General features: G+C 45.1%; 1 protein-coding gene across 1 annotated transcript in view; it reads right to left on the reverse strand.

Moving 5' to 3' along the window:
- Positions 1 to 12,018, reverse strand: part of LOC144593852 (calpain-9-like) — a 50,496-nt gene that overhangs the window by 7,023 nt on the left and 31,455 nt on the right. Inside the window, exons 13-21 of the mRNA XM_078399970.1 lie at positions 9,022 to 9,191; positions 6,937 to 7,145; positions 6,533 to 6,569; positions 5,736 to 5,816; positions 3,708 to 3,765; positions 3,137 to 3,201; positions 1,901 to 1,969; positions 1,744 to 1,822; positions 625 to 741 (exon numbers count right to left, since the gene is read on the reverse strand). Of these exons, the coding sequence (XP_078256096.1) occupies positions 625 to 741; positions 1,744 to 1,822; positions 1,901 to 1,969; positions 3,137 to 3,201; positions 3,708 to 3,765; positions 5,736 to 5,816; positions 6,533 to 6,569; positions 6,937 to 7,145; positions 9,022 to 9,191 (885 nt within the window). The remainder of the gene's footprint in view (positions 1 to 624; positions 742 to 1,743; positions 1,823 to 1,900; positions 1,970 to 3,136; positions 3,202 to 3,707; positions 3,766 to 5,735; positions 5,817 to 6,532; positions 6,570 to 6,936; positions 7,146 to 9,021; positions 9,192 to 12,018) is intronic.

Raw genomic sequence — 12,018 nt, forward strand, 5'->3', positions numbered from 1 at the left:
CACACCAATTAAACAACAACGGAATAAAGCTCTGGAACCAATTTCATTGCATCATGCTAAAGATTAAAACTTGGCATAAGCAAGAATTTGAAGTTGGAGAATTGAAGAGATCATAAAGGCTCAGGAGGATAGAGGAGGTTAAACAAAAGGAATGGGTCACGTGGGGATTTTTAAAGCAAAGCTTAAGATTTTCAAAACTAAAGCAATGTCAGTATAGATCTTGGTATACATGGGGTTAGGGGTAAATATGATCTGGGAGGCTGAGCAGCAGAGGTTTGTACTGGCTAAAGTTTAAAGAGGCAGATGATGTGAGGCTAGCTGGAAGGGCATTGAAATAAAGTTTAGTTTGGAGATTTGCAAATATTTTGTGCATGTGCTAAATAGAGCACATGTATTGGACACAGGGCAAATAGATTGCATCACCCTGCAGGCAATTTCACCCTGTGGGAGAGGGCACAATTAAATGTGCATCACTACAGAATCTTTTCCAGTTATCAATGATAATAAATTCTTAGCTGTAATGTGGATAAGGAAAGATTTCTGCTTCTCTACAGAAAAATCAGCTGGCTGCACAAATTAGAAGAGACAGCATGGTGTGTCCCTTAGTTTATAGCTAATACTCACTGAATGCAGTCTCCAATCGAACCATGCAACGCAGGTAATTATCAAAATCAATTTGTTGGTATGGATCTGCATATCGGACGACCAACAGTTGTAGCAACTGATTGTTGAGCTGAAACCCTGATAACAGATAAATGATTGGAATTAGAACATAGAACAGTCCCGCACAGGAGCAGGCTGTTTGACCCATAATGTCAGCGCCGAACAAGATGCCATGTTAAACTAATCTCCTCTGCCTGCATGTGATCCATATTAAAGACTGACACAAAATGCTGGAGTAACACAACGGGACAGGCAGCATCTCTGGAGAGAAGGAATGGGTGACGTTTCAGGTTGATTCAAATTCTCCATTCCCTGCATATCCAAGTGCTTATCCAAAAATCTTTTAATTGGCACTATCGCATCATCATCACTATGACACCATCTCTGGCAGTGCGTCCCAAGCATCCATCACTCTCTGCCCTGCACATTTCCTTTAAACTTTGACCCTATCACTTTAAAGTTAAGCCCTCTAGTCTTTGGCATTTCCACCTTATCTATGCCTTTCATAATTTCATATACTTCTATTAGGTCCAATGCTTTAGAGCCTCCAATGCTTTTGAGAAAACAATCCAATGATTTCACCATTGCTTGGATCACTTCTAATCCCGTTAAAGTAGCAGTCACCTTTCTAATCTCCCCAGTACTGAATATCACTTCCCCAGACTCCTCACGAGCTCTGGTCACTAGTCTGGGATCATGAACACAAAACACATGCTACTTGTTTCAAACCCTGATCATTTCTTAAATTATAGAAACCGTGCACGGAAGATAGACACTTGTTAACAAATTCCATGGAAGTGGGTTGTCTGCTAACGTTGTGGTTCAGCTTGCACCATTCCTTTTCTAAGTTAGCTCATGGACGTACAATCCACACCTTTGCCTGGAGCTCCACAGCCAGGTTGATCTGCTAGTGCAACATCAAGAATGAACTGCACTGCCACCTTCTGGTGATTGCTGATATTACAACAGTACTACAAGGAACTACAGCAACTAGAAGGAACCTGTGGCTATCCTGAGATCAGGAAACTGTGGAAATGTCTTTAATGTCAGGCAAGGCTCGAGCCAGGCCCAGTTCCTTACCAACATCCATGACAGCCGATCGGAGCTCATGAGATGATATAGTCCCTGATTTGTCATGATCACATCTCAGGAAAGCATTCTGCAGTGACAATAAAAAACACAAAATTAGAAAACGATCACAGTGAAAGCAGCAAATTTCTTTGTCTTCTTTATTTACCTTCCATATGCTTAACCGCTGCCAGAGGATTTTAAATTCTTCAAACCCAAGTCCTTTACCAGTCTCTTTCTGTGTTTGAGAAACAGTCAAGGAATATCTCACAATGTAGTAATTTTTCTCATGCACCTCTCAGTTGTCACAATGCAAACAGTTGTCATTTGGACCATTTCCCTGCCTGAACCATGGGAGTATTTTCTGAATTCAGTACATTTTACAATGGCTGAATATTACCAAATGGAAGTAAAATGACAAGGTTTGTGAAATTGAAGCTTACGGATATACTCTGTGTGCTTAAGACATAGTACATGGTGTTTGTATACAAGTACCCTGATATTTGTTTGACAGCTGCATGTTTTAGAATAGAATAGTCCAGCACAGGAACAGGCCTTTTGGCCCACAATGTCTGTGCTGAACATAATGGCCAAGTTAAACTAATCTCCTCTGCTTACTCGTGATACGCACCCCCTCCATTCCCTGCAAATCCACATGCCTATCCAAAAACTTTTGAAAGACCATATCGCATCTGCCTCCATCTCCACCCCTGGCAGCACATTCTATGTGCAAAACACTGACATATTTTTCCACTGTGTTTTGCACATGTAACAATAAAGCATTATTGTATTGTATTGTATTGTATTCTAAGCTAAGCATCCACCACTCTCTGTGTAAAAAACTTGGCCGCATATCTCCATTAAACGTCGTCCCTCTGACCTTAAAGCTTTGCCCTCTAGTATGTGACATTTCCACCCGGGAAAAAGGTTCTGATTGTCTACCCTTCTTGGAGCATTGCACCTGAATGATCTGGTGCTTGGTTCTGTCATCACCACTGCATATGCTATAGTGGCCTGAACTCTTGCCCACATTATAAGAACATGGTTTTGTCCCATTCAAGGGACTTCCCCACTAAGCTCTCCCTCGCCCAGTCTTACAACATTACAAGAGGTGCCATAAATCAGTTTTTAAAAATTGTATATATCAGAGGCAAAAAAACTCAAAATTATTTATTTTTATAAACAAATGAGAACTTAAGAATGTGAGAAAACAAGGGTAATTTAGACCACTCAGTCCCTCAAGCCCGTTGTACCAATGTTGATCTCGTCTTTCATGCCAGTTCCCCAATGCCCTCAGAACCCTAACATTCCTACTTTTACAACAAATAACAGTAAACCAAACTCTTTTTTTTTTAAACCGGTAAATGCTGATCATGTTTGCAAGAGAAAATTGTCCACAGGATACATTGTAGAGGGACACAATACTGCGACATGTATCAATGTCAAAACTCTCGATTCCCACTTTCTTTTCTGCAAAACAAACAATAGTTAGTGATGGATCAAAGTTCCACTCTGCTCAATCAATACACAGTTCATGCACAAGGTTCCAAGGACCCTTCTTCCTTCCTTGTGGTCATTTGAATGTCTGATTCTTCACTTGAGCCTATCGTTGGCTAATGGAATTACAGGGATGCATTTATTGACAGCCCCACATAATGCCATATTTCCCACCCAACCCTGTGCATGCATTTCAGTGCATTCCCCTTCCCCAGCTTAATATCCACATTTACCACCCTCCCACTGGCACTCTGAGTCCATTCCAAGGCTTGAATCATGAGCCTGTCAGACTTCCCACAACTTGCAAGTCATGATTAAGACCTTGGTGTCAATACAGCAGCCTGGAGACAGGGGAATGGGGCTCCTCACAGCTAGAGATGAGACCCTGACCAGTGTTGTCCAAAAATAAACCACATTACTTCATCTTATACTGTGTAACACGAGATGCCCCTCTGAGATCATAGTATGTGTGAACTTACGTTTAGCAAACACGTTGTCTAAAATACCCTGCAGTTCAAAAGCATTGATTTCTAGATCCTGAAAGAGAGCAGTTGAAAATGTGAAGGATAAGATTGTTGTTGAGTGTCAGGACACAATGGCTTTCTGTAGCCATGATCATAGATCATCACCCCTCCATTCCATTAGACAGCACAAAAACAGCCTCCGATTTATGCTCTTCACAAATCATCTCCCACCCCGCTTCAAACTCATCAATCATACAGCCCACCACCACTTTACAGTCAGAAACATTTAAAAACAATCTGAGGGCAAGTGAATGACTACAGTAACTTTGCCACTTTCACAAAAATCCTATAAGATGCACAAGCGGAACTCAATATTCTAGAGAGAGGGTTTGAGCAGAGGGAGATAATCCCATCCCCACCATTACTGCAGCCCAAATTCTGGAATTGGGAAGGATTTGCAAAGCCACAGTCAGCTCCTCATCCATCCCCCTCCTCACTCTCCAACCTTCCTCAGAATCACTGATTCACCAGTTCCTCACTCCTGAAACTCCCAGCCCACTGTCCTGAACCTCCCTGGGGTCACTCCTGAACCTCAGTGTCATAGTCAAAGAGTCATACAGCATGGAAACAGGCCCTTAAGCCCATGCTGACTAGAATGCCCCATCCACACTAGTTCCACCTGCCTGCGTTTGGCTCATATCCTTCTAAACCTATCCTACCCATGTAGGATGTCCAAATGTCTTTTAATTGTTGTGATAGTAACTGCCTCAACTACTTTTTCTGGCAGCTCATTCCATATGCCTACCACCCTTTGTGTAAAAATGTGGCCCCTCAGGTTCCTATTAACACTTTCCCCGTCACCTTAAACCTATGTGGTTCTTGACTCCCCTACTCTGGGTAAAAGACTGTGCATTTACGCTATCCCTTTATACACCGCTATATGATCACCCCTCATCGTCCTTGCCTCCAAGGAATAAAGTCCTAGCCTGCCTAACCTCTCCCTATACCTCAGACCCTCAAGTCCTGGCAACATCCTCATGCACGCAACAAAAGCTTTTCACTGTACCTCGGTACACGTGACAATAAACTAAACTGCAACTGCAAATTTGCTCTGCACCCTTTTCAGTTTTACAATGTCTTTCCTATAACATGGTGACCAAAACTGAACACGATATTCTAACCTCCCTGGACTTGCTCCTGTTATTCTGGGCCTACATATCTGATACTCTGGGTTCTTGTTCCTGATATTCTGTCCCCATTCCTGATATCCTGAGGTCTCATGCCTGTTACTCTGTGGCCGCACTCTTGATACTCTGGATCCCCACTCCTGCTGCTCTGTTCCTCACCACTGATGCTCTGAGGCCTCATTCCTAATATTATGTATCATCACTCTGGGTCTTCATTCTTAATATTCCTGGCCCTCACTCCTGATACTCTGGGCCCCTCACTCCTGATACTTTGGGGCCTGATACTCTGGGGCCCTCACTCCTGATACTCTGGGGCCTGATACTCGGGGGCCCTCACTCCTGACACTCTGGGGCCCTCACTCCTGATACTCTGGGGCCCTCACTCCTGATACTCTGGGGCCCTCACTCCTGATACTCTGGGGCCCTCACTCCTGATACTCTGGGGCCCCCACTCCTGATACTCTGGGGCCTGATACTCTGGGCCCTCACTCCTGATACTCTGGGGCCCTCACTCCTGATACTCTGAGGCCCTCACTCCTGATACTCTGGGGCCCTCACTCCTGATACTCTGGGGCCCTCACTCCTGATACTCTGGGGGCCACACTCCTGATACTCTGGGGCCCTCACTCCTGTTACTCTGGGGCCCTCACTCCTGATACTCTGGGGCCCTCACTCCTGATACTCTGGGGCCCTCACTCCTGATACTCTGGGGCCCTCACTCCTGATACTCTGGGGCCCCTCACTCCTGATACTCTGGGGCCCACACTCCTGATACGATATGGCCCATACCATAGAACCTCACGCCTGTGCATTAACACCCCACTGTCAGTTAACATCTGAAATAGTAGCCGCTCACCTTCCCCGAGATATGCTCAAACACAGCACGGAACTGCTTTTCTTCTTCACTCTCCTGCAGTTTTTGCGTTGGCTTGGGTGGCTGAAACAAAACATTCTCTTTCATTCTCCACTTTTGTGAAACATAAATTTCTCCCCAGTCTAGATTCCTTCAGGACTGACATCTGTTCAGTCAGAGAGAGGAATGGTGGGAACATCCCGAGAAAGAGGGAGATGCTGTCCCCATGCTGTGATCTTCAGGGTAGCGTCCATCCCCCCTCTCCTCTGCATTTAATACTCACCGTACACTGGAGCATAGAAACCTGGGCTGACAATCAGTGAAGAACTGAAGGTGTGCCACATCGTTGCTCCAATCGCTTGCCAATCCCACACTGACACATGGCTGAGAACTTAGCAAAGCTATGAGACGTCAACTGTGCATTCAGAACCAAATCAGGGACTTGGGCAAATGAGACCAATGCACCTAACAGATGCCTAGGTGCAAGTGTAGCTGAGTTCACCCCAGTGCCCTGGGCCAACAGATAACCCCCAATCAATGCAAGGAAACAGGAGCAGGCCACTCTGCCCCTCAAGCCTGCACTGCCACTCAATATGATCATGGTTGCTCAACAACCATCCATTAAGATCCAAATCAGGAAGTTGGGCAAATGAGGCCAACTCATAGACTATACAAAGCAACAACCCTGCACCAGAAGCACAGATGTGCCCAATCCAGACCACATTTTGAAGCCATGTGCTAACATCACCAATGTTCCCTGGATCCACGCTGATAGAAGTTACAGGGCAACCAATACTCACCTCTGGTAGATCAGCGCCAATTTTATCTCCCAATTCACTGCAAATGAAAAGCAAAAGTCTGAGCAAATCACTTCACATTATTTGAAATATGCATGAGTAAAATAAATTGCAGTTGGAGAGGATGAAGGACAGAAAGATACGAAGCTCGGAACCTGTCAAAGGAAAGAAGCTTTCATTTCCACACTGCTTGAAAGGTCATGAAAGCACATTCAAATGTCACATTCAACAGGGAACTGAGTAAATACTTGAGAAGGAATCATCTATGTGACGATGTGGGAAGATGAAGAGAATGGGTCTAATGTGCTCTTTGAAAGATCTAGCCATGGCACAATGATCTGAATGCTCTGTGTATCACTGTATGATTGTTAAACTCAACACAAACTTACTTATAAACCACAACTTACATTGATTGAGCTTGCTTCTCTGAGAAGATTCGAACAAGAAATTCAGCCTCATCGTTGGGTTTAAATGTAGTGGGAACAATGATGTATTCTCCTGGTGGAAGTTTAAATCTTTCACAGATTTCCCTCATATTAATGTACGATTTACTCTTTGCAAGCGAAGCATGAAATCGGAAGAACTCTTTCGGCAAATGGTCAACTCCCCCTTCAGCCTGAAAGCAAATTTCCAATGTTAGTGTCATGGTACCAATTCCCAGTATTCAGTCTGAGGAGGGGTCCTATTCCAAAATATTGCCTGCCCATGTTCTCCGGGGATGCTGCCTGACCCACAGAGTTAATCCTGCACTTGATGTCTTTTCTTTTCCCCAATATTTCTCATTTGTGTAGGGCACAATCAGTTTTTACAAAATCATTGTGAAGAAACATTTAGGCAAACAAAGTTCACATATCACTGAAGCTCATCTTTTATGAATACAACTCTCTTACTGAAATCCATCCAACTCTCTGAACAAAACCATTTTCTTAAATTCATTTCTCAGGCAGTGTTCACTGTCCCTAGTTTGAATGACAATTTCAGAGGATATTTTAAAAGCCAACCACATAACCATGGGTCCAAAATTATGTTTAGGCTAGATTCTAATTCTACTTTGAAGACACGAAGAACTGCAGATATTGGAATCTTGAGCAAAGCACAAACTGCTGGAGGAACTCATTAAATCATAGTCATAGAGTTATGCAGCGTGGAAACAGGTCCTTCGGCCCAGCTTGCCAATGCCGACAAACATGCCCCATCTGCACTAGTCCTACCTGCCTGCATTTGGCCCATATACCTCAAAACCTATCCTATACATGCACTTATCCAAATCTTTCATAAACTTTGCGATAGTACCCGCCGCAACTATGTCCTCTGGCAGTTCGTTCCATACATCTACCACCCTTTGTGTAAAAAAAGTTGCCCCCCAGGTTCATATTAATTCTTTCCCCCCTCATCTTAAACCTATGTCCTCTGGTTCTTGATTCCCGTACTCTGGGTAAAAGACTCTGTGCATTCATCTGATCTACTCCTCATGATCTTGTACAACTCTATAAGATCACCCCTCAGCCTCCTGCTCTTCAAGGAATAAAGTCCTAGACTGCTCAACCTCTCCCTATAGCTCAGGCTCTTGGGTCTTGGCAATATCCTTGTAAATCTCTGCACCCTTTCCAGCTTAATAACATCGTTCCTCTAACTGGGTGACCAAAACTGAACCCAATACTCTAAATGTAGCCTCACCAATGTCGTGTGCAAATGCTCTAAATGTGACCTCGCTAATGTCTTGTACAATAAAACCCAAAGTGCTGCAGGAACTCAGTGGATCAGGCAACATTTGTGGAGAAAATAGACAGAAGACGTTTCGTGTCGGGTCCTGACCTGTTTTGCTCAAACTCTACTTCATCGGTTATTCCGTTATTGGATTTAATATTCCTTTGTACTAATTGATTTTTGCAATACAATCTTGCATCATTCTGCTGCTTTGAACTTATATTTATTTATCATTATTGCATGTACACTGTTCATTTTGAGTTTCACGTGAACAGGCATTTCATTGTGCTTGGTGTATATGACAATAAACTAAACTATGATGTTTAGCTAAATTGGCTGGCTAAACATGACAGATTTCTCACAGTAAAGAACATTGATGAATCAGGCAGGTTCTTACAATCTGGTGGTTTGTAGTCATTATTATTAATGAATATATATTTTTAATTAGGTAATCAATTGTGTGTAAATTCCACATCCGGAAGGATTTAAACTTGGGTCTCTGGATTACTGGTGTGGTCATTTAACTACTGCACCACCACCATCACCACACCTTTCCTCCCACTGATCAGATCTTATTAACTCGCCCTTCCCAGCCCACCTTCCTTTGCACCCCTTATACATGAGGTTCAACGCAGTGGAAAGCACTCTTGCATCCGAGGTAGGAGCACAACCATTCATTCCTATCCATGCCACCCTCCTTCCCTGCTTTAACTTGTTGATCAGCTATTGAGGCTCTAGATTCATGACTTAGTAGTTGACAACCAAAGCAAAACTATGCGGGGCACCTGATAAATAGTGAATCCAATGGTCTGCAGCGCTGCTCCTTCCTTACGCAGCTTGCGCCGATTCTTCTGCATGAGAGCCACCACCATCGTGCATTCCTTTTTGCCATCCTCCTGCTCCTCATCCTCTTCCAGCAGATTTATCTTGTACTGGGGATTGGTCCAGAAAGTGTCTGTGTCCAAAACAGCCACATACATATTCAGTCTCTGTTATAAAATAAAACACTCCCACACCCTTAAGAACTAATGCAAAACACAAAGTCTTCTTTCAGAAGTGTCCTGACCCAAAACGGCATCTGACCATTCCCTCAAAAGATGCCGCCTGACCTGTTGAGCTCCTTGCGTCACTGTCTTAAAAACGAATGTCTCCTTTAACTCATTCACTTTTTCTGGTTTATAAAAGTAAAGGGTGACGAGGCACAAAGGGAACATTTCACTGCTTCAGCATGTTCCTAGGTGCTTCATAGCCAATGAGCAAACAGGAAAGTGCTGGATGAACCTAACGTGTCAGGCAGCATTAGTGGAGCGACCGAACAGATGACATTTTGGATCAAGACCCTTCTTCAGAATGATCAAATGAGATATCAGAATGAGGTAGCTCTTGAAACACAATGAATGGTGGTGCTGGCTCCAAGGGCCGAATGGCCTTCTCCTGCAGCTATTTTCTATGTTTCTATTTCCTATGTTTCTATGATTGTGGTCAGTTTTGTAATATGGGACGATCAGAAGCCAATTTCTCTCAAAAAAGGCCTTTAAACAACTTGACACTGCATTCTGTGGAATTCTACAAATGGTAATAGAGTACTCAGCAATGCTATTTAAAAAATGCTGAGCAATAACATCTGAGGCCAGCAGATGGAATGGTTGAGAGAGTGAGTGAGTTGCACAATTTGCTCCTTGTTTATTTTTGTCCATTTTTAGTTTTAGAGATACAGCAGTCCACTGAGTCCACTCCACCCAACAATCCCCGTACTCTATCACTATCTTACACACTAGGGACAATTTACAATTTTTACCGAAGCCAATTAACCTACAAACAAGGGTATCACAAAATGCTGGAGTAACTCAGCAGGTCAGGCATCATCTCAAGAGAGTAGGAATGGGTGACGTTTCGGGTCGAGACCCTTCTTCAGACTGAGTTGTACAGGGCCTTGGTGAGACCGCACCTGGAGTATTGTGTGCAGTTTTGGTCTCCTAACCTGAGGAAAGACGTTCTTGCCTTAGAGGGAGTACAGAGAAGGTTCACCAGATTGATCCCTGGGATGGCGGGACTTACATATGAGGAAAGACTAGATAGACTGGGCTTGTACTCGCTGGAATTTAGAAGACTGAGGGGGAATCTTATAGAAACATATAAAATTCTTAAGGGGTTGGAGAGGCTAGATGCGGGAAGATTGTTCCCGATGTTGGGGGAGTCCAGAACCAGGGGTCACAGCTTAAGGATAAGGGGGAAGTCTTTTAGGACCGAGATGAGAAAACATTTCTTCACACAGAGAGTGGTGAGTCTGTGGAATTCTCTGCCACAGAAGGTAGTTGAGGCCAGTTCATTGGCTATATTTAAGAAGGAGTTAGATGTGGCCCTTTTTGCTAAAGGGATCAGGGGGTATGGAGAGAAGGCAGGTACAGGCTACTGAGCTGAATGATCAGCCATGATCATATTGAATGGCGGTGCAGGCTCGAAGGGCCGAATGGCCTACTCCTGCACCTATTTTCTATGTTTCTATGTTTCTATGATGACATTTCGGGTCGAGACCCTTCTTCAGATGATGAGGTTTCGGTTCGAGACCCTTCTTCAGACTGAAATGACCTACAAACCAGTACGTCTTTGGAGTGTGGGTAGGGCCGGATTAACATAGTAGCAAAAGTGGCATTTGTTACGGTCCCCGCGCTTTCGAGGGCCCCGCTCTAAAAGCTTGAAATCGGCATCCCACTGGGGGGCGCTGTGTTGCACAACTCCCCAGCCTCCGGCCCTCTTACTCCACACATCTCCGGCCTCACCCAAACATCTCACTCCTCTGCTCGAATATTGGCCTTGTCTCCCCACACATCCGGCCCTCTCACTCCTCGCTCATCGGCTCTTTTCACTCAAGTCCCCGGGCCACTTTCACCCCCCCACCCCCCCCATCTCTCCCACTCCTTTGGCCCTCCTCCCTACTCCTCTGGCGCTCTCTCCCCACTCCTCTGGCACTTGCTCCCCCGAATCCTCCACTGCTCACTCTTCCAGATACCTCCCGCCTGTTCTTTCCCTACCCCTCCCTCTCCTTGCTAGTGCCTTCTCTCTCTCTCTCTCTTCACTCCTGCGGTCTTCTCTCTCTCCCCCCCTCCGCTCTCTCTCTCTCTCTCTCTCTCTCTCTCCCCAATCCCCCTTCCCTCTCGCCTCCCAGACTTTCATCCCTCCAAATAGCTACTGTTCCAGTCCTCTCTTCTGCCAATCTACTTCCACCCTTTATTCCCAGTCTTCTGTCCCACTGTCCCCCCTGCGCATCTCCATTACGCTCTCCCCGTTTACTCTGAACCTCTTTCCCCCCTCTCCTCCGGCCTTTACTTTCTATTTCTATGGGCACTTTCCCTCACACTTTCGGCCTTTTCTCAGCCCCAACCTGTCCGTACCTCCCTCCCTCTCTACTCTTCTGGCCCATACTCCCCAAATCCTGCGATTCCCTCTCACCCATCCCAAAAGCTCGAGCCCTCTTTCTCGCCAATCCCCAGGCCTTCGCTCCTCACTTTCCGGGCCCTGTCTCCTCCTCCACTCTTCTACCACCTCCTCTACCCACACCTTGGGATGCTCAGCATCCACTGCTCCAGCACTCCCTACCTCCACTCTGTCCCTCTCACCCCTATACCTCCAGTCCCACTTCTATTCACTCCTCCAGTGCTACCTTTTCCACATTCCTCTGGCCCTCCCCGTCTCTACTTCTCTGGCACCCTCGGCTCCCACTCCTCTGACCCTCTTCTCGCAATCCTCCGTCATTCTCCCCATGGTGGCACAGTGGTAGAGTT

Source organism: Rhinoraja longicauda, chromosome 5 (genome assembly GCF_053455715.1).
Source record: "Rhinoraja longicauda isolate Sanriku21f chromosome 5, sRhiLon1.1, whole genome shotgun sequence".
Taxonomy (NCBI): Eukaryota; Metazoa; Chordata; class Chondrichthyes; order Rajiformes; family Arhynchobatidae; genus Rhinoraja; species Rhinoraja longicauda.